General features: G+C 41.4%; 1 protein-coding gene and 1 long non-coding RNA gene across 4 annotated transcripts in view; one reads left to right on the forward strand and one right to left on the reverse strand.

The window, feature by feature from the left end:
* Positions 1-260: 260 nt before the first annotated feature.
* Positions 261-20,635, forward strand: LOC120943931. The gene is made up of 4 exons (XR_005750339.1): positions 261-451; positions 5,475-5,503; positions 7,774-7,983; positions 20,352-20,635. It is a non-coding gene; the product is annotated as an uncharacterized LOC120943931 (long non-coding RNA).
* Positions 20,636-24,931: 4,296 nt separating this feature from the next.
* The window catches only part of COL6A2 (collagen type VI alpha 2 chain), a 59,572-nt gene continuing 57,057 nt past the window's right edge, over positions 24,932-27,446 (reverse strand). For all 3 annotated transcript variants that reach the window (XM_040357609.1, XM_040357610.1, XM_040357611.1), the window contains exon 28: positions 24,932-25,755. In XM_040357609.1, the coding sequence (XP_040213543.1) occupies positions 25,157-25,755 (599 nt within the window). In that variant the 3' untranslated portion in view covers positions 24,932-25,156. The remainder of the gene's footprint in view (positions 25,756-27,446) is intronic.

Consider the following 27,446-nt stretch of genomic DNA (forward strand, 5'->3'; position numbering starts at 1 on the left):
CAGGGTCAAGGCAACCGGTGGGGTAGAGAATCTTTGAGCAGCCCTCCCGCTGCACATTTGTCATCTATGACAGACACAGCTATGACCTAAGTTAAAAGTTTAAAATAATATGTTTATATAAGGAACGGGGTCACATACACAGCAATCATGTGAAGAATGCTCAAAATATTCTGTGACCTTTATCCACGCATTGTTCATGTACAGTTTTGTAGAGCGTTTCTGTGTTTGTCTGTACACTATATAGATGACAGTGATGATTTCCACTGAGTTAGGGAGTGTCTAGGAGTGCACTGTTGCCAAAACAGCTACAGTTCAATAGGTTCAAATAGGTTTTTCTAAGCTGTATTATTTCACTTATCTCCACCTTGGGATCACTTGTAGATCTGACTTCCAGCTAAAAGGTCAGCTGATTTTATTCTGTATTGATAACTGACTCCTGGACCTGCTGGAGGTATGTATAGAACATTGCAATTTTTATAGGTTAATTTTATCAGTCTATCTAATTTATCCATCTATCTGTTCATATCATATGTGGTTATTATATATCCAGGATACTGTTGCCTTATCAGTTAATGCAAAATCTCCATTAATAGCTGTAAAATATTGTAATTATGACTTCTGGTCAAAAGAACTCTAATTTAACCCACATCATATCTTTGAGATATTAAATCCTAAATATTATAAACAGTTAACAATACATAGTAATATATACAAGGGCATATTATAACTAAGGGCTCATGCACACAGCCGCAAGGGTACACACACAAGGACACATGCCCAAATGCCGTCTACGTTCGTGCAATATGTCCATGCTAATGCTTTACACAAGGACCGGCACATACCCACATACAGCTGCATCTTGTAATTGCTGTCTATGAGCAGCAGTGGGTCCTGGGGATGTTTTTACGGAGGTTCAAGATGCTCATATACGCTGTATGGTCTCCTTGAAGCAGTGTGCATGAACCCTAAAAGAATGCATAAAATATAATAAAAATATTTATTTGTAGGAAGTAAATTATTAGAGGTCCACTTTATTTAGACTTATATGAAATACTTGAATTGTTAAGTAGTTCTAACAATTCTAACTGCAACCTTGTCTGGACAACTTGATCTGTTTAATTAAGTTGAAAAATAACAGAATTACTGGCTTGATCGTCAAGTGAAAATAAAGGAAAAAAGCCTTAAAAAATGTAATGAATGCAGTCACCACATCTAAAAACTGGTAAACTGAAATATATAAAATTTATGTTTTTGACTCATAAAATATCAGGTGTGCTATGATTGCTATGACCTAGTATTTGTGAAAGATAACCTGTGCTCAACGTTCCAGAAGCATACTTTCACATCCAGGATACCTGATAAGCCATTGCTCACGTTACTGCTCCATGATAACTGCTCTTAGTTAAATATAAAAACTACCGGTAATACCCAGTAATCCATTTTTTATTTGTATTGAAGCATAATGTATATCTGCTATGTGCTGTGCAAATATATATATATTACAACATATATATTCATTTAATTCAGTGTATAGTATTACATCCTTTTACTTTACATTTTGCAACTTTAAATCTCGAAATCCAGTTTATATATAGTTAAGAAAACAGGCCAATACTTAATAAAATTATTGTTTTTTTAATGTTTTCTTAATATAGTAACTGATGGTTTATGATTCAAAAGCATGAATTTGGGCTGTCTCTGTGGCAGGTCACATGACCTCAGCCAAAGGAACAGGAATAATTCTGTATAATCCATTTTAAAATGGAGAACATATTTAAATAAAGCAGGGGTTCTCCCTAAAAAAAATATTTTTTCTAGCATGCCATTCAGCATACTAGCGCGAGCTACAGTATGCCTTTATATATTTTTTTTGGCGCCGTACTCACAGTTTAATCGCGTAGTAAAGTTTCAGACTCCCCGCGGGGAATGGGCGTTCCTATGCAGAGGGAACGTGATTGACGGCCGGCTATGGTGCGTCACGCTTCACGAAAATAGCCGAAATAGGAGTTTGCTCTTCACGGCGCCTGCGTAGTCAGCTCTGATGTCTGTGGGCAGGCGCCGTATAGCGCCGTGAAGAGCCGAGACCTACTCCGGCTCTTTTCGGGAAGCGTGACGCGCCATAGTCGGCCGTCAATCACCTTCTCTCTGCATTCGAACACCCATTCCCTGCGGGGAGTCTGAAACTTTACTACGCGATTAAACAGTGAGTACGGCGCCAAAAAAATATATAAAGGCATACTGTAGCTCGCGCTAGTATGCTGAATGGCATGCTAGAAACTTGTTTTTTAGGGTGAAACACCGCTTTAAGTTTGAAACAAAAGCTTTTGTCACTAATCTACTATAACATTTTAGTTGTCTGTGTGTATAGGGTTGTGTATATGGGATGTTGTATGATTTTTTTTACCCCTTTTTTTGGTTAAACTTTTGTCAACCTGACTAACTATATAGTCTAGTCATGCTCAGAATTAATTTTATCTAAAGTAGAATTTTAGGCTAAAGCTATCTAGTCATACAAATGCTCCCTCCCCCTCCTAACAACTTTACTAACTAACCTGTGTAAGAAAGATGTATATACTTGCCTATCTTCAGCCCACTCTGGTCCAGTCACATGATCCGGCTCCCCTGTGTCAGCCAGCGGTGGCTGCAAGGAAGAGGAGGGAGCTCCAACAACGCATGGGCCATAGGAGCCTATGGGTGACATCACCTCTCTCCTCTCCCATGCAGCTGCCGCCGGCTGACACAAGATCACATGACCAGACCAGAGAGGGCTGAAAATAGAAAAGTATATACATCTTTCTTACACAGGTTAGTCAGCATAGGTAGTCGGAGGAGGAGGAGCATTATTAATAGATGATAGCTTTAGCTTTGAATTCTACTTTAATAATTATATAAAGCTTTAGTTGGAGTTTAGTTTTTTCAGCACGGTTATATTTAACACTGGGGATAATGTCTAAGTCACAGTTTTGTTTCAACACCGGGGATTCTACCTCCAATAGTGAGTCCTTCTCCTTGTTCTTTCACTCTCTACCTCCTTTGGTCTATTGGCCAATTCGATTGTAAGAAAATTCCTCTGCAGCACCCTGTGCCTGCCTTTATGCATCCCCAACTCCATGCAGCCCCCCCCATGAATCCTCACTCTGCTCCTGACAGTCTCCATGGGTCCCGCACTTCCTCTGGCCACTTGCTTGAAGGAGGAGAAGCTGTAGGAGGCTGAGACCATGGAGGCTGGTTGGAATGCTTCCATACACAGATCTTACCCCTTTACCTGATCACACTAATGTTAATAGAGAGAATGACAAACTTCCTAAAGGCTTCTGTTGTCAGGGCTAAGAAAGCAGGTTGAGGAAATGGCTGCGGTAGTAGCTTTTAGGCAGTATGTCCTCTATTCTATCAGCATCTTCGGCAATGTTAGAAGGAAGAGGGTCTGTGTGAAGTCGGAGCCCTCCTATCAGCACCCATCTCTGTAGCTGCTGTTTAGTTTACTCTACCCCCCCCTACACTGTCACCCAATCCCTCTCCCTACAATGTCAGCTAGCACCCACTATCACCCAGCTTCCCTCCTACAATGTCAGCCAGCCCTCCAGTGGTGACCCACTGGAGGGCTGGCCTTTGTCAGCCTTTATCGCCCACTAGTGGTGACCCAATATAATCCAACCCTCATTCCTGCAATGTCAACCAGCCTTCCACACTATTGCACTGCCCATCACCTAGTCCCTGAGTTTTTGCCAATGCATCTGCACAACCACACCCTCAAAATCTCGTCCTAGTGCCTGCACCCCTCCACTCCCACAAACATATCTACAGGCTGCCCCCCTTATCTGCCCACTACACCACCAACCCCACCACCACCCCGCTCACAACACCATCTGATTCACCCCACCCCTCCATTCTCAACAACACATACACTTACATGCCACCCATTTTACGCCCATGTCTGCGCCTCCCTGCTCTCACCAGTATGCATTATCCCCTTGACAGCTGTACCCATACAGCATTTTCACTGCCCTCACTCTAGAATTACACTGAGGCCTTTACCCCTTCTCTCACCAATACTTTCTCACACTATCACTTCATGCCCCTCGCTACTTTCAACCTTTGCCTGTTGGAAGAAGTACACCCTTCTTAACACCCAATGCCCTTGCATGTAGCTAAACCTATCCACCCCCACCCTCCCCAGATGATCCCCCCTTTCCCAATTGCCTGCAACCCTACTACTCATGCTCAAACCGCCCTCACCTAATTCATTCTATAATGGACACACTTTTACTTGCTAGTATCTACATAACATACAAAGACTCTTTATCCACTTGGATTTGTATATATTTTCTCTCTTATTAATGATAAAGGTAAAAAAATAAAAAATGAATAAACTTTGTCATATAAATTTAAATGATTGCATGTTATATTATACATTCTCCTTTTAGCCAACAGTTGGAGCTTTATTCAACATTTCACGTTTTCCAGTTTCCCTTTTTACAACACGACCTGTTGCATACACACCATCAGTTAAAAAACCGATCGTGTCAGAACGCGGTGACGTAAAACACAGCGACGTGCTGAAAAAAACGAAGTTCAATGCTTCCAAGCATGCGTTGACTTGATTCTGAGCATGTGCGGGTTTTTAACCGATGCTTTTGCATACTAACGATCGTTTACCAATCCATAGGTTTAATTTTAAAGCAAGTTCTCATTTTTTTAACCTAAGGTTAAACAACCTATGGGGCCTACACACGATCGGTTTGGACTGATGAAAACGGTCCTTCAGACCGCTGTCCTCTGGTTAACCTATCGTGTGTACGAGGCCTAAAGGTAGGCAGTTTTCTGCTGCTCTTTCTCTTAAATAACCTACAGTAGTACCCTGGGTGGGTTGGTGGTCAATCTGTGTTTCTTTACTAGTGTAGAGCAACTTAGGTCACCAACCTGGCTGTGCTGTTCACAAATTAGCATAGGAATGATAGTCATATCATTATTTTCATTTATATATCTGCTTTCAATATTTTTGGCACACAACTCTTTCTTATACTAATCTGAGTCCCACTGTGCCAATATCTCACAGTTGAGTTGTTTCTCTTCATTACGCCAAGGACATTATTTGAGTTAATTTTTCTTTTTTTTTATAATTTTAAATGTGTTGTTCACAAGACTGACTAGATCACACGAATGGCTGTACACAATTAAAAATATCTTATTAGGTAAAAAAATATGTACTGTACCTAAAATGTGTATTTAGCTGTTGTCCTGTACTTCCAGCTTTAAAACAGTATCAGCAATTTAGTTATAAAAAAATATTACTTGAACTACCCAAATGTAACAATGAAAACATTTGAGCAACTTTCAGCTGAAAAATAATAGTCTTTAGAGCTATCTTTTTGTAAATGTAAATATAATAATATATCTATACATTTTTTTTTTACTTGACAAATGTATGTTTTTGAATTATGTTCATAGCTGATTATTTTTTTATTTCTTTTCAGACACATTGAAATGGGAAATACAAACCGAGGTTAATTTTTTTTATTATTATTATTTTACCTCTTATTACACCATCTTTCTTTCAGTCTTGGACTCTGCATCACCAACTTTATCGCTTAGCCCTGGTTCACACTAGTGCAGCTTTGAAATTGCGCTACTTCAGCACGATTTCAGAGCCGCACATCAGTGCGATTTGCACTGTCGATTTCATTACTGCTTGCAATTTCATTTAACAGAAGTCTATTCTAGTCGCAATGAAATTGGTAAAAAGTAGCGCAGGAACCTTTTTTATAATCGCGTGAAATTGCGGTGATATGAACTGTTCCATTGCCGGTGATGGGGTGTGACTTGTAATGCGATTTGGAACTGTAAAAATCGCACCGGTTTGAACGGGGAAGGGGGGGGGTTAATATTGTAATCTACCACAAACTAGATCAGTGGGGAGATGACCAGAGGAAACAGATTGGGACTTGTAACATTTGATCCCCTAAATTACCATTTCGGCACCTTTTGGTGCCACTTGGCCAGTCTGTCTCCATCAGGAGACTCACTGCCACTAACAGTGTACTTTAGCTATAAACACAGCTGTCTGATTTATTTTTTTCTTATATTGAACCAATTACTAACCCAATCATTAAAGTGTTACTAAACCCAGGACCCTGCATTCACTATATCTGGTCTCCCACGGTACACAGAACATGGAAATGCAATTATTTTAGCAAATATAACCTGCTAAATACCTTTTCTCATCAGCAGTATATAGCAGTCTTGTGACTTCTATCAGTGTCTGGTTAAAGCTTGTGGGAGGAGACTTACAGCAAAACTGAATCATTCTATTGTTTTCAGCCAAGGAAGCTGCCATCTTAATAGGTGTTTTCGGTTGGGAAAATGTCTCCTCTTTTCCTTTTCTGACAGGAAAATGACTGGTTTTAAAGACTCAAGGATTTTTACCTTTATGCATTCTATGCATGAAGGTAAAAAAAACTTCTGTGAGCCCCCTAATACTCACTTGAGCTCCTTCTCGATCCACTGATGCATGAGTGAGTGAGTGAATAACTTGTATAGTCCTACAAATGCAAACTGAATCGCCTCAAGGCGCTTTGCATCCAGTGATGTCCTAATCCTTCAAAAGAGGTGGGTCCTAAGTTTTTTTCTGAAGGCCCGATAGTTTTCTTCCATGCGGATGTCCGTGGGTAGAGCGTTCCTTAGACGTTATTCTTGGACTGCATGAGAGCTGAGCTTCTGTCTGGTCTCTCATTCCTCATTGGCTGATGCTACTGTCAATCACAGTCAGTGAGCAAATAAGGAGAGAGTGGGGGGTGAGGCTGAGCCACGGCTCTGTGTGTCTTATGGGTGCATAGAGCAGTACTTGCTGTTGGGGGTACATGTCTTAAGAGGAGCCAGGAGCACTGACAGGAGACCTGCAAAGAGGAAAGTTAGGGCTGCTTTGTGCAAAACCCCTACACAGAGCAGGTAACATATAGTATAACAAGCTTAAAAAGGATAACATGCTTGTTTTTTAAATGAACCTTCAATGTCACTTTTGGATAAATGTCCCCGATGGGGTCATAGGCAGCAATAAAACATGAAAGAGGTTCTTACTCTTCCTCACACTAAAGTGTTTGGCTTTAAGTTTAGAAGAAAATTACTGCCCTTACCTGGTCCCATGTGATGCCATATGCTTAAAGGGGTTGCAAAGGAATTTTTTCCCCCCCTAAATAGCTTCCTGTCTTTATTTCTTCTGAGAAATGCTCACTTCCTGTTCTTCTGTCTGTAACTCCACACCGTAATGCGAGGCTTTCTCCCTGGTGTGGAGAAAGCCTCTTGAGGGGGGAGGGGGCGAGCAGGCAAGTCAGGACACTCTCTACTTTGCAGATAGAGAAAGGAGCTGTGTGTTAGTGGGTGTCCTGACACTCCTGTTCGCCCCCTCCCCCCTCAAGAGGCTTTCTCCACACCAGGGAGAAAGCCTCACATTACGGTGTGTAGTTACAGATCGAAGAACAGGAAGTGAGCATTTCTCAGAAGAAATAAGGACATTTAAAAGCAAAATAGAAGGATGAGGTAAGTGAAGAAGGACTGCACTACGGTAAAGGAAGCAATTTAGGGAAAAAAAATTCCTTTACAACCCCTAACTTGCATTACCATAGCTATGGCCCTGGTTGCTGGTAGCATAGTGAGTCTTTACTCACACCACACAAAAATGAAGCCCAAAAGTTAGCCTACTGATCTGTTCATATATGCATTATTCTGACTTATTTGTCTGAGATTACAATTAACTACAAATAGTAATGTTTTATTCAGGACCCCATCACCCTCACGACCACCACCACCACCCTCCCCATCATCATCACCCCCATCTTCATGTAGGCCATCCTCCACACCATCAGATGGGTCCACATATACACGCTGGACATCATGTGCACCATGGACCACAAGGCCATCATGGAATTCATGGGCATCACGGGCATCATGGGCACCATGGACATCATGGAAAACACTAACTGTAGAATGGTGAGACAGTAGTTATTCTGCTAAAAAAGTAACTTTGTGTAAGCAGGTAAATAGCTATAATTCATATATGTCTACTGTTTTACATGCCAAAGGATTTGTAATTCTGGCAAGATAATCTTGTGATTTACAGAGCTGTTGCATGTTACACAGCCAAATAGATTATACTTAATTCCTCTTTAATCAATTCATCTTCCTGGTTCCCTGGCCTCCTATAGTTACATAGTAGGTGAGGTTGAAAAAAGACACAAGTCTGTCAAGTTCAATCTATGTGTGTGATTATATGTCAGTATTACCTTGTATATCCCTGTATGTTGTGGCCGTTCAGGTGCTTATCTAATAGTTGAAACCATCGATGCCCCTAGCTGAGACCACCGCCTGTGGAAGGGAAATCCACATCCTAGCTGCTCTCACAGTAAAGAATCCTCTACGTAGTTTAAGATTAAACCTCATTTCTTCTCATTTTAATGAGTGGCCACGTGTCTTGTTAAACTCCCTTCCACGAAAAAGTTTTATCCCTATTGTGGGGTCGCCAGTATAGTATTTGCTAATTTAAATCATATCCCCTCTCAAGCGTCTCTTCCCCAGAGAGAATAAGTTGTGATCGCAACCTTTCCTCATAATATCCTCCAGACCCTTTATTAGCTTTGCTGCCCTTCTTTGTACTTTCTCCATTTACAGTACATCATTCCTGAGGACTGGTGCCCAGAACTGGACAGCATACTCCAGGTGCAGCCGGACCAGAGTCTTGTAGAGCAGAAGAATTATCATTTTATCTCTGGAGTTAATCCCCTTTTTAATGCATGCCAATATACTGTTTGCTTTGTTAGTAGCAGCTTGAAATTGCATGCTATTGCTGAGCCTATCATCTACTAGGACCCCTAGGTCCTTTTCCATCCTAGATTTCACCAGAGGTTCCCCCCCCCCCCCCCCAGTGTATAGATTGCATTCATATTTTTGCCAACCAAATGCATTATTTTCCTACATTGAACCTCATTTGCCATGTAGTTGCCCACCCCATTAATTTGTTCAGATCTTTTTGCAAGGTTTCCACATCCTGCAGAGAAATGATTGCCCTGCTTAGCTTAGTATCGTCCGCAAATACAGAGATTGCACTGTTCACCCCATCCTCCAGGTCGTTTATGAACAAATTAAATAGGATTGGTCCCAGCACAGAACCCTGGGGGACCCCACTACCGACCCCTGACCATTCCGAGTACTGCCCATTTATCACCACCCTCTGAACTCGCCCTTGTAGCCAGTTTTCAATCCATGTACTCACCATGTACTCACCCTATGGTCCATGGCAACGGACCTTATTTTGTACAGTAAACGTTTATGGGGAACTGTGTCAAATTCTTTTGCAAAATCCAGATACACCACGTCTAGGGGCTTTCCTTTATCTAGATGGCAACTCACCTCCTCATAAAAGGTTAATAGATTGGTTTGACAAGAATAATTCTTCATGAAGCCATGCTGATTACTGCTAATACTGCTCTCATTACTAAAATCTTGTATATAGTCCCTTATCATCCCCTTCAAGAGCTTACATACTATTGATGTTAGGCTAACTGGTCTGTAATTCCGGGATGTATTTTGGTCCCTTTTTAAATATTGGTGCTACATTGGCTTTTCTCCAATCAGCTGATACTATTCCAGCCAGTATACTTTCAGTAAAAATTAGGAACAATGGTCTGGCAATTACTGGACTGAGTGCCCTAAGTACCCTTGGGTGAAAGCCATCTGGTCCCGGTGGGTTATTTATGTTAAGTTTCCCAAGTCTAATTTTAATTATGTCCTCTGTTAACCATGGAGGTGCTTTCTGTGATGTGTCATGAGGATAGACACTGCCAGGGGCGGACTGACCATTGAGTCACTCGGGCACTGCCCGAGGGCCCCATGCCACTAGCGGGCCCCATCAGGGTTGCCAGGCTCAGTAAAACCAGGGACAGTATGTAAAAATCTGTGTTTTTTTTAGATCTGTCCCTGATATGTCCGAAACCGACATGCTTTTGATGTGAAAATCCCGATATTTTAGCTGCCCCGCCTCTGCACTTCCTCCTGACGTGGTGGCCATCTGTAAGCCCAAGGGCCCCATAATCTTCTATTGCCCGGGGGCCCCATGAGTTGTCAGTCCGCCCCTGGACACTGCAGTTTTGGTTACTGAAGCCCCCCGATTCCCTTGTGAAGACTGAGGAGAAGAATAAATTAAATACCTTTGCCATCTCCCCATCCTTTGTAACCAGATGTCCTTCCTCATTCTTTTTGGGACCAATATGGTCTGTCCTACCTCTTTTACTATTTATATACTTAAAGAATTTCTTGGGATTTTTTTTTGCTCTCCTCTGCTACAGTATGTGTCTTTCGTGTTCTATCTTAGCCACCCTAATTGCACCCTTACATTTCTTGTTGCATTCTTTATAAAGTCTGAATGCTGATGATGATCCCTCAACCTTGTATTTTTTGAAGGCCTTCTGCTTTTATATGTATATGTTGACATTGGAGTTAAGCCATCCAGGACTTTTGCTCGCTCTTTTAAATTTATTACCCAATGGGATGCATTGGCTAATGCCCTTTAATATGCTCTAAAAGCAAACCCATCTCTCCTCTGTGTTCTTTGTTTCTTAAGATTTTATCACAATTTATGCCTTCTAGAAACGTTTGTAGTTTAGGGAAGCTGGCTCCTGTTGTTCTACCACCTCCAATCTGATCAGCGGACAATAAGTACATTTCTTCAGTCCAGTGAGCAGGAAGCTGAGACAGGATGCAGTTAATCCTGAAAGTAGCAGAGTGATCAGCAGAAGTGTGTGTGTATCACAAGAAATTTATGTTTGCTATATCACATCCTTTCTCAAATTGGCTTCTAAAACTGGCTACAAACTATACAACTTTTATACAATTTTCTTGTACAACTATCCTTTAGATTTACCAAAACCATATACCGTATTTATCGGCGTATACCGCGCACCTTTTTCCCCCGAAAATAGGGGGGAAATCCCGGGTGCGCGCTATACGCCGATAGCATACCTCGGAGGAGAAGGAGGGGGACGAGCGCCCGCGGGAAATCACCAAACTGTCATCTCTTCTCGGCTCTCGCGTCTCACACGCACAGTCCCGCCTCCGCCACCAGCATTGGACCAGTGTTCTGTCTGTCACTGAAGATGGTCCAATGCCGATGGCGGAGGCGGGACTGTGCGTGTGTGACGTAGAGCCGAGTGGAGATGACGGCTCTGTGATTTCCCGCGGTGATTTCCGGCGGGCGCTCGTCCTCCTCCTTCGCCTCCGAGGTACTGTATGCTGCATAGTTTTAAATAGCATAGATTTAAATAGGAGGGAGACCGCACACGCACAGGTGCACTGAAGCATTGAGCTAGCAGAGTGGATTTAAGTAACAGCCTGATGCACAAATTCAGTCAGACCCAGCTGGAAGTGGTGAACTGTGGGAGACATCTCACTTGGTGTTAGTGGTTTTTGCCTCTTTCATTTTCATTTTGTAAGTGTGGTTTTAACATTTAATAAAGGGATTATTCCTTTTTATAAGGAGAGCACTATCTTTTGTTCTTTGTATCCTTTTATATGGCTGGATATATCATTTTGGAACTGACCAGTTGAGAGGCAAGAGCCTGTAATCTGCTTTGTAGCTGATCCCAAAAGGTTCACAAAAAATTAGTTTTTCCTGAAAATTCCCTCTTAAAATTGGGGTGCGCGTTATACGCCGGTGCGCGTTATACGCGAATAAATAAGGTAATATGAGGTCAAACCTAAACACTTTCAAATTGCATTCCATCAAGCAGGTCCTTTCACTACAACGTTGAAAGTAAATCTAAAGGAAATTAAATAACAAAAATTGTATACTGTGTATCCAGCTTAAATTTGATAGTTTGCTGTTGTTATCGCTGACTGAGCACTTTCGTTGTTATAAGAAAACGAGAATCCTCTACATTCTTTTAGCATGAGAGAATTGAGAGTATTCATATTTTTTTCAGCAAAAATATAACTATTGTTGCCTGGAATAATTGTTATTTGATTTCCAGCTCTATTGTGTACATAGATGGTGTACAGAATACTTACAGTTTTCTATATTACAGGGAGTACACATGTGTATTGTTTAAACAAACATAGTTTTACACAGACTGAAAATTATTATTATAATAATTATTAATTACATAATTGCCTGTGTAGCAATTACATATTGTTAACCTTTAAAATAAAGTGGTGTTCTGCTCTGGAAAATTGTCAAATTGTCAATATATAGTGACTCGAATTTCAGACATGAAACAATGCCTGTAGTATAGGCACGAGCCATTAAATAGACACAAAACACCTTTTAGATTACCATACCTTTTTATCTACCAACCATAAGAAATTTGTTTATTCACAAATTGATATTTATGGTTTTGGAAATCATTCCTTTCCACATACCGGTAGTGACTGGTAGTAGATAATGTCTAAACAGCCCAAATCTGCCACTGTGATGACTACTGTATTTATCTGCCTATAGCGCGCACTGGCGTATAGCGCGCACCCCTAATGTAGAAGGGGAATTCCTGGGAAAAAAAATGAATTACTTACAGTTTTGGTGTCTTGCCCGGCGTCCATCGGCGGCCTTGTCCGGTCCGGCGTCCATCTGCGGCCCTGGTGGTGTCCTTCCCGCTTCTCCCTCGCTGTTTCTGAGTCGATCCCCGCGCTGTGTTTGAACGTCGCCACCGACATATACCGAGCGCAGTACACTCGGGCACGCTGGGCCACACTCGGCTCCTCTCGCATAAAGGCTAGGAGGCGGCACAGGGCGTGACCGCGAGTGGAGCCCAGCCTGGCCGAATGTACCCGAGTGTACTGCGCTCAGTATGTCGGCGGCAAGGTTCAAACACAGTGCGGGAAGCGGGTATCGGCGTATATCACGCACCCACGATTTTCCCCTTATTTTAAGGGGAAAAAAGTGCGCGGTATACGCCGATAAATACGGTACTTGCATTGGGTCCTTTAGGCCTGGTTCACACATGTGCATTGTTTAGTGCGTTTTCAGTTTTGCAGAAACACACTACAGTCCATATAACATGGTTTCCTATGCATTTAGTTCACATCTATGCATTTTATGGAAAGGGACATTTTTTTTTCTGGTTTTTGGTTCCATCGACTTCAATGGATCAAAAATGTGTATTGAAAAATGCAAAATGCACCTGGAAAATGCAAACTGCAACCTGCATAGGTGTGAATCAGGCCTCACCGTGATAATGTGCGTGTCACGCTCTGTTTGTCTTTGTACCCACATAACCAGGATGGTACTGGACTGGAATTACAAGCATGTGCAAACACCAGAATATAATGATGTGGTCTCTGTTAAGCAAAACATTAGTCCTCCCACACTCCTCCTCAGCAACAATAAACCACTACAATACACTTAGAAAACAGGTTTGTTCTGTTTCGACATCATAGTCTTAGTACTTCTACAGTCAAACTTAAAGCAGAACTTAAAGCATACATTTTTTCTTAAGTCTGCTGTGCAAAAAGTTTACTCACGTCAGGTGTACGCTACTTTTAGGATCCCCACCCTTCCTTTAATATTTACAGATTTATTTATGCTGCAGATTTCACTATACTTCTGATGCTGTGACTATGAGAGCCATAGGAGGAGATTTGCTTAAAAAGATGCATACAGAATCTGGTGCAACTGTGCATAGTAACCAATCAGCTTCTGACTTCAGCCTGTTCAATTAAAGGGCTCTTTCACACGTCCGCTCAGTTTTTTAGAACATTTTTTTTTTCATCAGTTGATCCGTTTTTTCATCCGTTTTTCGTCCGTTTTCCGTCCGTTTACATCCGTTTCCGATCCGTTTTTCGTCCGTTAACGTCCGTTTTTCCATCCGTTTTTTCATCCGTTTTTTTTTATTATTTTTTTTTTTCAGGCTTTTTACATATTTTGATGAAAAACGGATGTTAGCGGATCGGATGGTAAACGGATCGTCCGCTAACGTCCGTTTTTCCATCCGTTTTTTCATCCGTTTTTTTTTATTATTTTTTTTTTTCAGGCTTTTTACATATTTTGATGAAAAACGGATGTTAGCGGATCGGATGGTAAACGGATCGTCCGCTAACGTCCGTTTTTCGTCCGTTCCGTTTTTTTGACGGAAGAAAAATAGGGTTTTCTTCCGTTCAAAAAAACGGAGCTTAACGGAGACAGATGTTAACGGACGTTAGCGGATGCTCATCCGCTAACGGACGCTAACCCATAGGAAAGCATTGCAGTCCGTTAACGGACGTCCAAAAAACGGACGAACGGAACGGATGTGTGAAAGAGCCCTAAGAGTTGACATTACAACCTAGAAGCTGATTGGTTACTATGCACAGATGCACCAGATTGTGAGTGCACCTGTTTTAGTAAATCTCCTCCATGCTGTCATTTATCTGCTACAAGTTGTTTTTTGAATGGATACAGGTAGAGGATAAAAGACAGCAAGAATTCTGTGTAGTGAACCTATAGCTCTCATAGTTTCATCAGAAGAAGAATAGTGGGGGAGCTGCGGTGGCTCGACGCGATTGGCACTGCGCTGACAAGCCATTCACCTCTGCAGCTAGAGGTTCGGATCCCGTGCTCAGCTACATGTGAATTGAGTTTGGTGGTCTCAGCCCGGCTCCCGGTGGGTGTGCTATGCGAGGTAAGCTTGCGTGTAAGTGTGGTGGTTTTTGTGGGAGGGGGGTGGACATACTGCCCACCCCCCTCCCACAAAAACCACCACACTTACACGCATTCGAAATTGGGTTAACATGCACGCACTTTGACCACGCGGTCTCTAAAAAGAGAGGCGAAGGACTAACGGGGCTGGTTGAGCGGGCTAGATCCTCTCACTCCCTTATAGGGAGTCCCTCTGTCCCGTTGGGCTTCAAAGCGGAGCAGGTAGGACGGGCTGTGTGGGAGGACCCCCTCACACACCCACCATTGCCTTCCGGGGCATGGAGAAAGGTGGCAGATTGCCTCTGGGGGAGGCCTGCCTACTCCCAACTCCTGCAGTCCGGCTCCTCTCTCGAGTACACGCAAAAAATACACTTTAAAAAAAAAATAAATGATATTAAAAAAAAAAAAAGAAGAAGAAGAATAGTGAAACCTAAGCTATCTGTCAAGATTTCAATTGTAGGGTAGCAAAACGAATGAAAGAAAGGGCAGCAATCTTAAAAGCAGACAAAAAGGGGAGAACTGCCGCTCCAGGTGAGTGTACTAAGCAATCAGTGTCCTCTCAGAACCAGATGGGTGCCGGCAATGCACGAAGCAAAAACTTTGAAAAGAAGATATGGACAGCCACACACCAAAAAACCTTAAAAAGGTAGCCTTTTAATGGTAAAGGAAAGAAGGCACTACAAAAAACAGCAAGCAGTGGGGTATATAGCTGACGCGTTTCGCACTGGAGTTCAGTGCTTAGTCATAATCTTAAAAGCAGCATACACCAAATGAGTAAACTTGGAGTTCTGCTTTAAAATAACTGTAATACCGCGTACACACGATCGAACATTCCCACAACAAAACGGTGGATTTTTTTCCGACGGAATGTTGGTTCAAACTTGTGTTGCATACACACGGTCACACAAATGTTGTCGGAAATTCCGAACGTCAAGAACGCGTTGACGTACAACACTTAGACGAGCCAAGAAAAATGAAGTTTAATGATTCCGAGCATGCGTAGGATTTTTATGCGTCTGATTTGGCTACAGACGATCGGAATTTCCAACAAGAACTTTTGTTGTCAAGAAAATTGAGAACCGTCTCTCAAACATTTGTTGTCGGAAATTCCAACAGCAAATGTCTGATAGAGCCTACTACACGGTCGGAATATCCAACCAAAACTCACATTGAACATTTGTTGTCGGAAATTACCGACCGTGTATACGCAGCATAAGGGTCATAAGGTTAAAAACTATTATTTTACAATGCCTCTGATACTCAACTTATACTCTTCATACTATTTGTTAATGTAAAAAAAAAATCTTTAAACATCATATTTGAAAACAAATAAATATATAAATATATATATATAATTTAAAAAAAAATGTCATGCTGGAATATTTGTTCTGACAATATTACAATATTGTAGGTTATATATAGGTTAATTATATTAAAGGAGTTCTCTGACCTAAAACTTTTAACCCCCGCTGTGCCCGGGCTGTAAAAATATACAAAATAAACTGTCACTTACCTGCCTACGATCCCCCGTTGTTCCGCTATCGCCGTCCCGTTCTCCGGTCCCGGGCCCCTTCCGCTTCCTGTGTGTCGGTGACTCATAGTGCGCTCAGCCTATCAGCGGCCGCAGCAATGTCCCGTTGCGGCCGCTGATAGGCTGAGCGCACTATGAGTCACCGACACACAGGAAGCGGAAGAGACCGGGACCGGAGAACGGGACGGCGATATCGGAACAACGGGGGATCGTAGGCAGGTAAGTGACAGTTTATTTTGTATATTTTTACAGCCCGGGCACAGCGGGGGTTAAAAGTTTTAGGTCAGAGAACTCCTTTAAAGAGTGTTTTCAGTCAACGTTCTGTTTAGAAGCCTAATTGTTATCTTGTGACAATGGGGTTGATTTACTAAACCTGGAGAAATCAAAATCTGGTGCAGCTCTGCATGATGGCCAATCATCTTCTAACTTCAGTTGTGTTCAATTAAAGCGGGATTCCAATATGAAAATGATTGGGATAGTGGCGCTGCAAATTGGGTCACCCTTGGATGTTCACTAATCCTGTATGTGCACAGGTGTTGGGTAATCTGTTAGCAGGAAAAAATCCAATTCAGTGGATTTTCCTGTAGGAGACACAGTCCGTCAGATACCCTGTTTAATGGTGCCAATGATGTAGCTGGCTCAGAGAGGGTTAATGTGGGAGTGTCCTTACAGGATCTGATAGTCTGTTGCCTGTAGCTATAAAGTGTCAGGTGAAGACCTGATTGATAAGTGTTGCCAGTAAATGCAATGTGTCTCTGATTACTCAAAAAACAAAATGTAAAGGAGCGGATGGTTAGGTGATCATCAGCCGGTGTGAAACAATGATATCTGTAGGCAATATAAATGCAATGTGTTTCTGGTTCCTCAAAAAACTAATGCAAACGAACAGATGATTAGGTGATCATCAACCGGTGTAAAACAGTGATATCTATAGGCAGTGGATATCTCAAGTGATAGCAAGAGTGCTTTAGACAAAAATTAAAAAATAGCATTAATTAGTAGCCCCTGTGTAGTGTCAGGGTGTCTATGGGGCACTGTGACAACCTGATTAATGCGTAAAAAGATGTGAAGTTGTGGTTTAAGTGTCTGGTAATATTATAAATAGAAAGCAACTAAAAAAAGAAAGATGTTGATAAATACTTCTATGGCAGTGACAATGTGTGGTGAATGGTAACAATAGTGCAACAATGTTGCAATGTGTTTGGGGTTAATAGGAACCCTCCCAAATCATCACAGTGAAAATAGTAGATGTTTAAAAATAACTACAATGAAGATCAAACTAATAAAAAAGTTCATATATCCACACGCCTTTGAGAACGTCACATGACGAAACGCGTCAGGTGACCTATACAGACGCTCATACGCTTGTTCACACGCTACCAGCCAGCACACCATCTGTCTTAGCTGAGCACTGCGCTAATACACACGGACGCCAAGGGAGGATTTCATATTGGCTATCCGAGCAGTGCAGCAACAACTAGCAGCAACAGACAGTGGGCTAGTGCAGCTTGGTGCTTTTTTCTTTTTATTGGTTTGTTTTTAATTTTGCACTGGTTTTAAATATATTGAATATTGGAAATCCCTCTGAGGAACCAGAAACACATTGCATTTATATTGCCTACAGATATCATTGTTTCACACCGGCTGATGATCACCTAACCATCCGCTCCTTTACATTTTGTTTTTTGAGTAATCAGAGACACATTGCATTTACTGGCAACACTTATCAATCAGGTCTTCACCTGACACTTTATAGCTACAGGCAACAGACTATCAGATCCTGTAAGGACACTCCCACATTAACCCTCTCTGAGCCAGCTACATCATTGGCACCATTAAACAGGGTATCTGACGGACTGTGTCTCCTACAGGAAAATCCACTGAATTGGATTTTTTCCTGCTAACAGATTACCCAACACCTGTGCACATACAGGATTAGTGAACATCCAAGGGTGACCCAATTTGCAGCGCCACTATCCCAATCATTTTCATATTGCAATTGACCTCAGTACTGAGGTTCCCTAGGGAGGCAGCAGCATCAATTTACATCCTAAGCGCGGATTCCTCTTTTTCTTTAAAGCGGGATTCCACCCGCAATTTTTTTTTTTTTAAAGTCAGCAGCTAATAACAGTGTAGCTGCTGACTTTTATAGGTAGATTCAGGTAGGGGCGCGCAAATCTAAGGCGGCGTAGCCTAGCGTGTTTACACTACGCCGCCTTAAGTTAGAGAGGCAAGTACTGTATTCTCAAAGTACTTGCCTCCTTACTTAGGGCGGCGTAGCGTAAATGCGGCGGGCGTAAGGGCGCCTAATTCAAATGTGTTGGAGGGGGGGCGTGTTTGATGGTAATGAGGCTTGACCTCACGGTTTGTACGTTTTTTTCTTAACTGCGCATGCGCCGGGCGCCTACATTCCCCAGTGTGCATTGTGGCTACGTACGCCGCACGGGCCTATTGATTTCGACGTGGACGTAAACGAGGTAAATCCCGATTCGCGGACGACTTACACAAACAACGTAAAAAATTCGAATCTCGCGGCGGGAACGGCGGCCATACTTTAACATTGTTATTCCACCTAATAGGTGGAATAACTTTAGGCCTGCTAATGCCTTACGGAAATGGCGTAAATCGACTGCGGCGGCCGGGCGTACGTTCGTGAATCGGCGTATCCCCTCATTTACATATTCTACGCCGACCGCAATGGAAGCGCCACCTAGCGGCCATCCAAAATATTGCAATCTTAGATATGTTTAAGCGTATCTCTGTTTGAGCATACGCTTAAACATAGGTCGGTGTAGATTCTGAGTTAGGTCGGCTTATCTACTGATAAGCCGGCCTAACTCTACCTGAATCTACCTATTAGTAAGGACACTTACCTGTCCTAGTCGTCCGCGATGTTGGTCCCCCGACGGCGATCGCTCGGTCCTGGCACCTATATCCTTAATAAGGGAAACAGGTAGTGAAGCCTTACGGCTTCACTGTCCGTTTCCTACTGCGCATGCGCGACTCGCACAGTACTTTGTGAATGGGAGGCTGCCTCCTGGGATACACACAGTTCCCAGAAGGCAGCGCGGCTCATTCATCAGAAGACACGGCGACGTAGGACGAGCCAGAAGATCCACCGTGGTGGAAGAAGAGGTAGAAGAGCTACTTCCGCATAGCAACCGCCCTTTTAGGTGAGTATACATTTTTTTTTTCTTTTTTTTTAAGAGTTTTATTAGGGATAAAAAAAAAACGGGTGGAACTCCACTTTAAGCTTTGATGAAATAAAAACTGGAAGCTGGTTGGTTTCTATGCAGAGCTGCAGCAGATTTTGCACTCTCCAGTTTTAGTAAATAAACCCAATCACCTAGTTAAAAAAAACAGCTTTTGACAATGTTTTCACATTTTTTTTGCCATATTTGACTAGGGTGAAATTTAATACAAATGATGATTTGTACTATAAAACCACAGCTTTGCTCAACTATGCTCCCTAGTTGAAATTTTGACAGGATGTATACCATATATGAGCTCAAGGCAAAGGCAAACTTTCATGATGCAAACTACTTGACTAGCAGAAGGAGAAGCCTGAGATCGGGAACCTACTGTTCTCACATCCTGGGCTGCATGACAGTTTATGAGATAAATAAGCTGATACTATTTAGCTTCATTACTGGTCACATAACTAGCCCTAAGATGAGAGAACAGCAGCTTCCATGTAATGTTTCTTGCTTGATATTTTGTGATATGACACACATGCCCAGTAATTGTAGAAACCAATGCAAATAAAACAAGTACTCAGGGCTTTTTTCAGGGGGAACTTGGAGGAACTCAGTTCCACCACCTCTGGCTCAGACCCTTTGGTGCCTGCTCACCACAATCACTTGTAAACACAGAAGTCTGGTTTCTGTGTTTACAAGTGACAGCTCTGCACTCTGTGTGTAACCCCCCTGAACTCTGTACTCTGTATGTAATGCAATCGTGGTATTTAATGCCCCTTTAAGACCCTTCTACTGTTTGTGAAATCTGAACGGGTCATGGTTGAGTTCCTGCACCTATTTTCTGAGAAAAAATGTACTTATTTGTAGCATTTCCATTGGCCTGTGAAATTCAACAGTTTTCTTTTAAATGTTGACAATGAAGCTCATTAGTTTTGTTCTGAGATCACTAACTAATATATTCTTTTTGTAGATGTGGAGTGAAAACCCAGGGAAAGGCACAGCACCACAATGGCAATCTACTATGACCATTATCTGATCTGAATCAACAAAAATATAAAAATCTTATATAACTCTTCTTATATTTGATTATGTAACTTTCAATAAGATAAATACCTTAGCAAACAGTAATCTCCATAAATGACTCAATGTGCAAATAAAATGTTTTAACATGTCTTAAGATATTATGCCAAATTGATTCTTGATAGACTTTACTGTGTTTAAATTATGTGTAAATACAAAGAGACCTTCATGCTATGTACTTTGCCATGGTATTGATTTCATATGTTGTTTAGAAGAGTACGCCACACAACTATACAATTGGTCAACTGCATGACAATGACTGAAGGAGAATATGTCTCCCGAACTCTACATGTTATGTTTCTAAAAGGTGATTGGCCTGACACAGGCTTACAATGAAAAAACTATTAGGATCAGATAATATTTAACAATATGTAAATATAACAATTTAATTGAATAAAAAAGGAGTAAAAATTGTAGCTACTAGCGATCAGTCTGTTCCTCCAGGCAGTCCCATGCCCCCACAGTTAGAACACACATGAGGAAACACATTTAACCCCTTGATCGCCCCCTAGTGTTAACCCCTTCCTTGCCAGTGACATTCATACAGTAAACTACTTTTAGCTCTGATCGCTCTATAAATGCCAATGGTCCTAAAAAAGTGTCAAAAGTGTCTGATCTGTCCACTGCAAAGTCGCATTCCCACTAAAACTCGTAGATCACCGCCATTATTGGTAAAAAAATAAAAAATATTATAATATAAATGCCATAAATCTATCCCCTACCTATCTTGTAGATGCTATAACTTTTGTGCAAACCAATCAATATACCCTTTTTGTGATTTTTTTTTAACAAAAATATGTAAAAGTATATATATCTTCCTAAACTGATGAAGAAATTTTTTTGGAGGGATATTTATTATAGCAAAAAAATACAGTTTTTCTTTTTTACAAACTTGTCGCTCATTTGTTTGTTTATAGCGCAAAAAAAAAGTAAAAAACACAGGTGATCAAATACCACTAAAATAAAGCTCTATTTGTGGGTAAAAAAGAATGTCAATTTTGTTTGGGTACAGCGTTGCACGACCGGGCAATTGTCAGTTAAAGCGACGCAGTGCCGTACCACAAAAAATGGTCTGGTTATTAAGGGGGCAAATCCTTCCGGTCCTTAAGTGATTAACATTAACATTGAATGTGGCTAACTACTATTGGCTATACCATGATCTAAACCTTTACAGACATAGTGATGCAGTGGCTGCAATATTTTGTTCAGGCTACGTGCATTTTCTGTAAGTACAGAAAACACCTGTTACAGCTGGCGGGGGAAAGCTGCAGCATCACACTGATGCTGCAGCATGAAAGCGATCTGAGGAAGGAGGCCACACCTTCCGAAACATGTTATCCTGTGTCTGTGGAGCCAGCCCATCCAGCGGTCTTCTCATTCACTCTGAAGCACGAATATGTCCCTCGCTAAGGCTCTCTATTGGAGGAACTGTTTGACACTGTTTATTCACCTTCACTTGTGAGTGTATTGATTTTATTCTTTTATATCCAATAAAATACGTTATCGCACCATGAGCCTGTGCACTCGTATTCCCTTTTGTTTTCACAGCTATCAATTTCCCATTGATCACTGAGCTGCAAGGAGTATGGTGCTGGCCAGATTGTTTCAATATTAGGCATTCTCATTAAGGGATTCCTTGGTCAGTGTGTTATCACGTTGGATTGGACATTTCTAGCGCAAAGACTATTTTTGTTGTATTTTTAGCATGAACGTTGAGTATGTATGTTTACTTTTTTATCTACCCCAAACTTCTTCTTGAATTTTTAATTGCAGTCTTTGGCCCTGCGGGGAAGATTCACCCTCTATTGATCCTGGTGACTATGGTTTCCGGGACATAAAGTTGCGACACCAGTTGTGTGACAACTCTCTAAGATGGGAATTTCAGTAAACTCTAGAGAGAAATCTCCATAGCAGGATGAAAAAATATGTTTTTTAAACCTTCCCTACTCTAACTCTAACAAAAAAAAAAAAAGTTTTGGGATGACATACACTTGAGGAACAGGACCACCCCCTGCCACCTCCAACACTCAACTGGTAAGAACACATGTCATAGAGGTGGACCAATAGTAAGGCACAAGAGGGATAATGTGATGTGTCTGAGCTGTGGACTGGCAATTTCTTGTCATTTTAATCTTTTTTTTTAATATATTGTTTTTCATTCTGCAGTCCAAACATAATCTCATAACACTATGCTCATTCTGTTGTTCATACTGGCCTATTGGACAAGGTCCATCCACACCTTTTATAAAACCTTGGCTATTACACTATTTGGATTGTGGGTACAAGTAAATAGAAAAGCTACTAAAAGTGATTGTAAAGTCAGAAGTTTTTTTTTTTATCTTAATGCATTCTTTGCATTAAGATAAAAATCCTTCTTTGTGCAGCAGCCCCCCTAATACTTACCTGAGCCCCATCTCTGTCCAGCGATATGCAGAAGTGTCTTGGCCATCCGTCTCTCTCCCTCCTGCATTGGCTGAGACACAGCAGGGGCGACCTTGGCTCTCGCTGTTGTCAAAGTCAGTTAGCCAACCAGGAGAGAGAGGGGGCAGGGCCCTGTGTCTAAATGGACACAGGGAACTGTGACTCGACTCGGGTGCCCCCATAGCAAGCTGCTTGCTGTGGGGGCACTCAACAGGAGGGAGGGGCCAGGAGCACAGAAGAGGGACCCGAGAAGAGGAGGATCCGGGCTGCTCTGTACACATCCAGTACACAGGGCTGGTAAGTATAACAAGTTTGTTATTTTTATAGAAAAAAATATGAGACTTCACAATCACTTTACAAGTACAGGTGAATTTTTCAACTGAAATAGAACATACTGGTTATAAAATTTTCAGAGAACAGACTAGCCACCTTTTTTTTGCATTTCATCAAACTCTGCAGGCAGTTAAAGACAAAGTGAATTTTTATTATTTTCTATAGAAAGCATGCTTTTATTGGAGGTAAAGGAAAAAAGAAAAAAGACACAGTATGACAGGAGAACATTTTATTGTCAATACAGTTCCAGTAAAAAAATTGAATAGTTCATGAATTCCTGGGTTTCTGCATCATGTGACAACAAACTGTTGTGTGGGCCTAATCTTCTCTTGCCAGTGTACAAAAATACCCTCTTGTGTACCCCCCTTCCCACCCCTGCCACAGGTTTAAATTCAGGTCACCATGTCATGTGACCTGCAGTTAGCACCACATGTGTGAGACAAGCAATAGTGACACTGACATGTCAGAATGTGACACTATGAGCTGCATTGATGTTCAGTAACTAATCCAAGTCACACATAAAAAAAAAAAAAGTACAATATTAACAAAACAAATTCCAATTTTAGAAACACAAGATACACTCATTACCTATAGGTAAGTGCAGATCTGAATGTGCTTCCTGACTTACATGTTATGTTTCTTTGTGTTTCGAAAGTTGTTTGCCAAATTATAACATTTCAAAAAAAGACAGTTGTCTTAGAAGTATTTGTCCAAATTTACAAGTATCTGCATGTCTGTCTCTAATTTGGGATTCATTTAAAAACATGGCACAAAAAGCAAAGGCGTGCAATTGCAGATAACAACCAACTGAACGTGTATTCACCACAGTGAAGTATACCTCCCAATATGTTCACATGCAGAATTGTGACTGTTAAGCTCTCTTGATGATCTGCTCATACTCCCTACAATATATCAACCCCCCCAACAATCCAATCAAACTGCACCCCTTCCCCATGCCCCTCTCCTACACGCTACCAATAGAACAACCATCCATGAAATTCTTTGAGGTATACTAAACTGCTAAAATCAGTAGGTACAATATTACTATAAGTAATGTCAAATCTTCTTATCATTTGAACCATGTTTTTAAATAGGCCTCTAGATTGATAATGATTTTTCTAATTTTTCTGATTTATTACACCATTAGAAAATGCTCTCTTAATTACATTATACGACTTGCGGTCAATCCAAGGAGTAACACAGTAATTAAAGCGGAGGTTCACCCTAAAAAACATCTATGTACCATCCCATCCAGCATACTTGCGTCAGCTACAGTATGCTTTTTTTTGTTGCGCTGTATTTACCGTTTAATCGTTCAGTTTCCTTTCAGACTCCCGCAGGGAATAGGCGTTCCTATGAAGAGGGGAACATGATTGACGTCCGGCTATGGCGCGTCACTCGTTCCGAAAATAGGCGGACTAGGTCTCGGCTCTTCACGGCGCTATACGGCGCCTGCGCACGGACTAGGAGCTGACTGCGCAGGCGCCGTATACAGCTGAGTCCTATTTCAGCTATTTTCGGAACGCGTGACGTGCCTTAGCCGGACGTCAATCATGTTCCCCTCTTCATAGGAACGCCTATTTCCCGTGGGAGTCTGAAAAGAAACTGAACGATTAAATGGTAAAAACAGCGCAAAAAAAAAAAAAAAGCATACTGTAGCTGACGCAAGTATGCTGGATGGGATGGTATATAATTCTTTTAGGGTGAACCTCCGCTTTAAACAGATTTATTTAAACATCTTCCAGCAAGACCACATTTTGCACATTACCCAATGCTCTGCACATAAATCTCCCACTTCTTTCTAAACTGCAGTAACCTAAGTGGAATCCTATGTATGATGTTCAGCTCAAACATTTAAAAGGATTCAACCTAGATCAATTAAGAAAAATTTAAATAATTGTAGAGCATTTAGTAATAGGAATACCCTATGTGTTTTCTCAATTAGCACACCCAACGCACAAATCTGTCCAAGAAGGCATTTTCAGTCAGCCTGGCATATTCCTTCTCTTTAAAGATGGCTGCACTCTCACCTAAACTAAGCTGCTTTAGAACCGGTATGTCAAGGTCTGTTCCCACAGAGACCAGAGTAGAGACCACATTGTTCTTCTTCATTGCTGTGACAGCTTCTTTCAGGTCTTCATCAGCAGTAACACCATCAGTGATCAAGACAAAAGAGGTCTCTGCAAACCGTCGTGCTCCTCTGGTTTTATCTTGAAGGATGTTGTTGATGGCATAAATTATGGCATCTCCAATGTTTGAGGATGAGTCAAAGTAGGTGAGACGTGAAAGACCTTGGGAAATCTCAGTAAGGTTGTAGGTAAGAGAGAATGCCACAGCCTGCTCTTTTTTTCCACCATACTGAACAAGGGCCACACGGGCATTAGCTGTGTCATCGTCCTTCTTTGACAGTGACAGCTGTCTTGAGACCTCCTCCACAAAGGATGCTGCTTGTTTGAAGTTTTGTGCTCCAATCCTCTCAGAGCTATCCAGAAGGAAGACGAGATCCACTGGGCGCTGTGTGCACTGAGCAACGGCAAGCTCTGTGAAAGAAAGGTGTATATATACTATGTATACAGGTCATATACACACTATATATACTACATAGCTCTACATCCTAAGGTATCTGCAGATAATTATTTAAAACATTTTTTTCTTCCTTCTCTCATCTCTCTGGATCTTGTTTATAATCAGAAGGATGACAAAGAGATAATTGACCTTTATATAGTAACATAAATATGTCATTACTTGTAGTGAAACATGGATGATGCGTAAAGCGTTTGTTACCCCAACACTTCATATTCCTGATATGTGAATGATGTACCATGTACTTGTATGAAAAAGTATCATGTTCTCTTTGTATTGCTTCCTTTGTGTGAAATCCCTGGTGTTCCTGCCAGTCCCCTTGCTTTCCTTAAACCACTTGCCGACTGCCTAACATAGATATACGTCGGCAGAATGGCACGGGCAGGCAAAACAACGTAAAGTCGCGTTGCTTTGAATCTGTCGCCTAGCGATTGTGTGTGCCCGCCACGAGCTCCGTGACTGTGCCCGCGAGATCCACGGACTTGATGTCCGCCGGTGTCACGTGATCATGTCAAGGAGCAGAAGAGCGGGGGGATGCCATTGTAAACAAGGCATCTTCCTGTTCTGCCTCGTGACAGGACACTAATCATCTGCTCCCTGTCATCGGAAGCAGTGATTAGTGTCGTGTCACAGGTAGCCCAGCCCCCACACAGTTAGAATCACTTTCTAGGACACACCTAACCCCTTCATCGCCCCCTAATGGTTAACCCCTTCCCTGCCAGTGTCATTTACACAGTAATCAGTGGATTTTTATAGCACTGGTCGCTGTATAAATGACAATGGTCGCAAAATAGCGTAAAAATTCATTAAAAAATGTCATAAAACCATCCCCTTTTTTGTAGATGCTATAACTTTTGCGTAAACCAATCAATATACGCTTATTGCAACTTTTTTACCAAAAATATGTAGAAGACTACATATCGGCCTAAAGTGAGGAAAAAGTTATTTTTTTTAATATGTTTATGGGGATATTTATTATAGCAAAAAATATTGTTTTTTTTTCAAAATTGGCGCAATTTTTTTGTTTATAGTGAAAAAAATAAAAACCGCAGAGGTGATCAAATACCACCAAAAGAAAACTCTATTTGTGGGAAAAAAAGGACGTCAATTTTGTTTGGGAGCCATGTCGCATGACCGCGCAATTGTCAGTTAAAACGACCCAGTGCCCGTTTGCAAAAAGTGGCCCGGTCATTTGGCAGCCAAATTCTCCAGGGCTGAAGTGGTTAAAATAATGACCAAACATTAAGCAGAAGAGCACCCCATGGTCAGTTTTCGAGCTATGTTGGGAACTCAGTGTACTCTCCTCCATTGATCAGACTTGTGCTGCACAGCCATTCGCTGGGAAGCTCAGTGTACTGCTGCTTCTCTTCCTCCTAGCTCTTATGCAGCTGAGAACAGAGGGAATGTGATCACTTATAAAAAAGGGAAAAAAGGTATGTATAATGTTTTTTTTTTAATATATATATATATATATATATATATATATATATATATATATATATATATATATATATATATATATATATATGTATAAAAAAATATCAGAAGGTATCCAAAGGATAAAAACTGATCCTAGCGCTCTATGGACGTGGTGGAATATGTGTAATAATCAATAGTTTTGCAGACAAGCAGCTGTTATAATAGGGTA

The sequence above is a fragment of the Rana temporaria genome, chromosome 6 (genome assembly GCF_905171775.1).
Source record: "Rana temporaria chromosome 6, aRanTem1.1, whole genome shotgun sequence".
NCBI classification, from domain to species: Eukaryota; Metazoa; Chordata; class Amphibia; order Anura; family Ranidae; genus Rana; species Rana temporaria.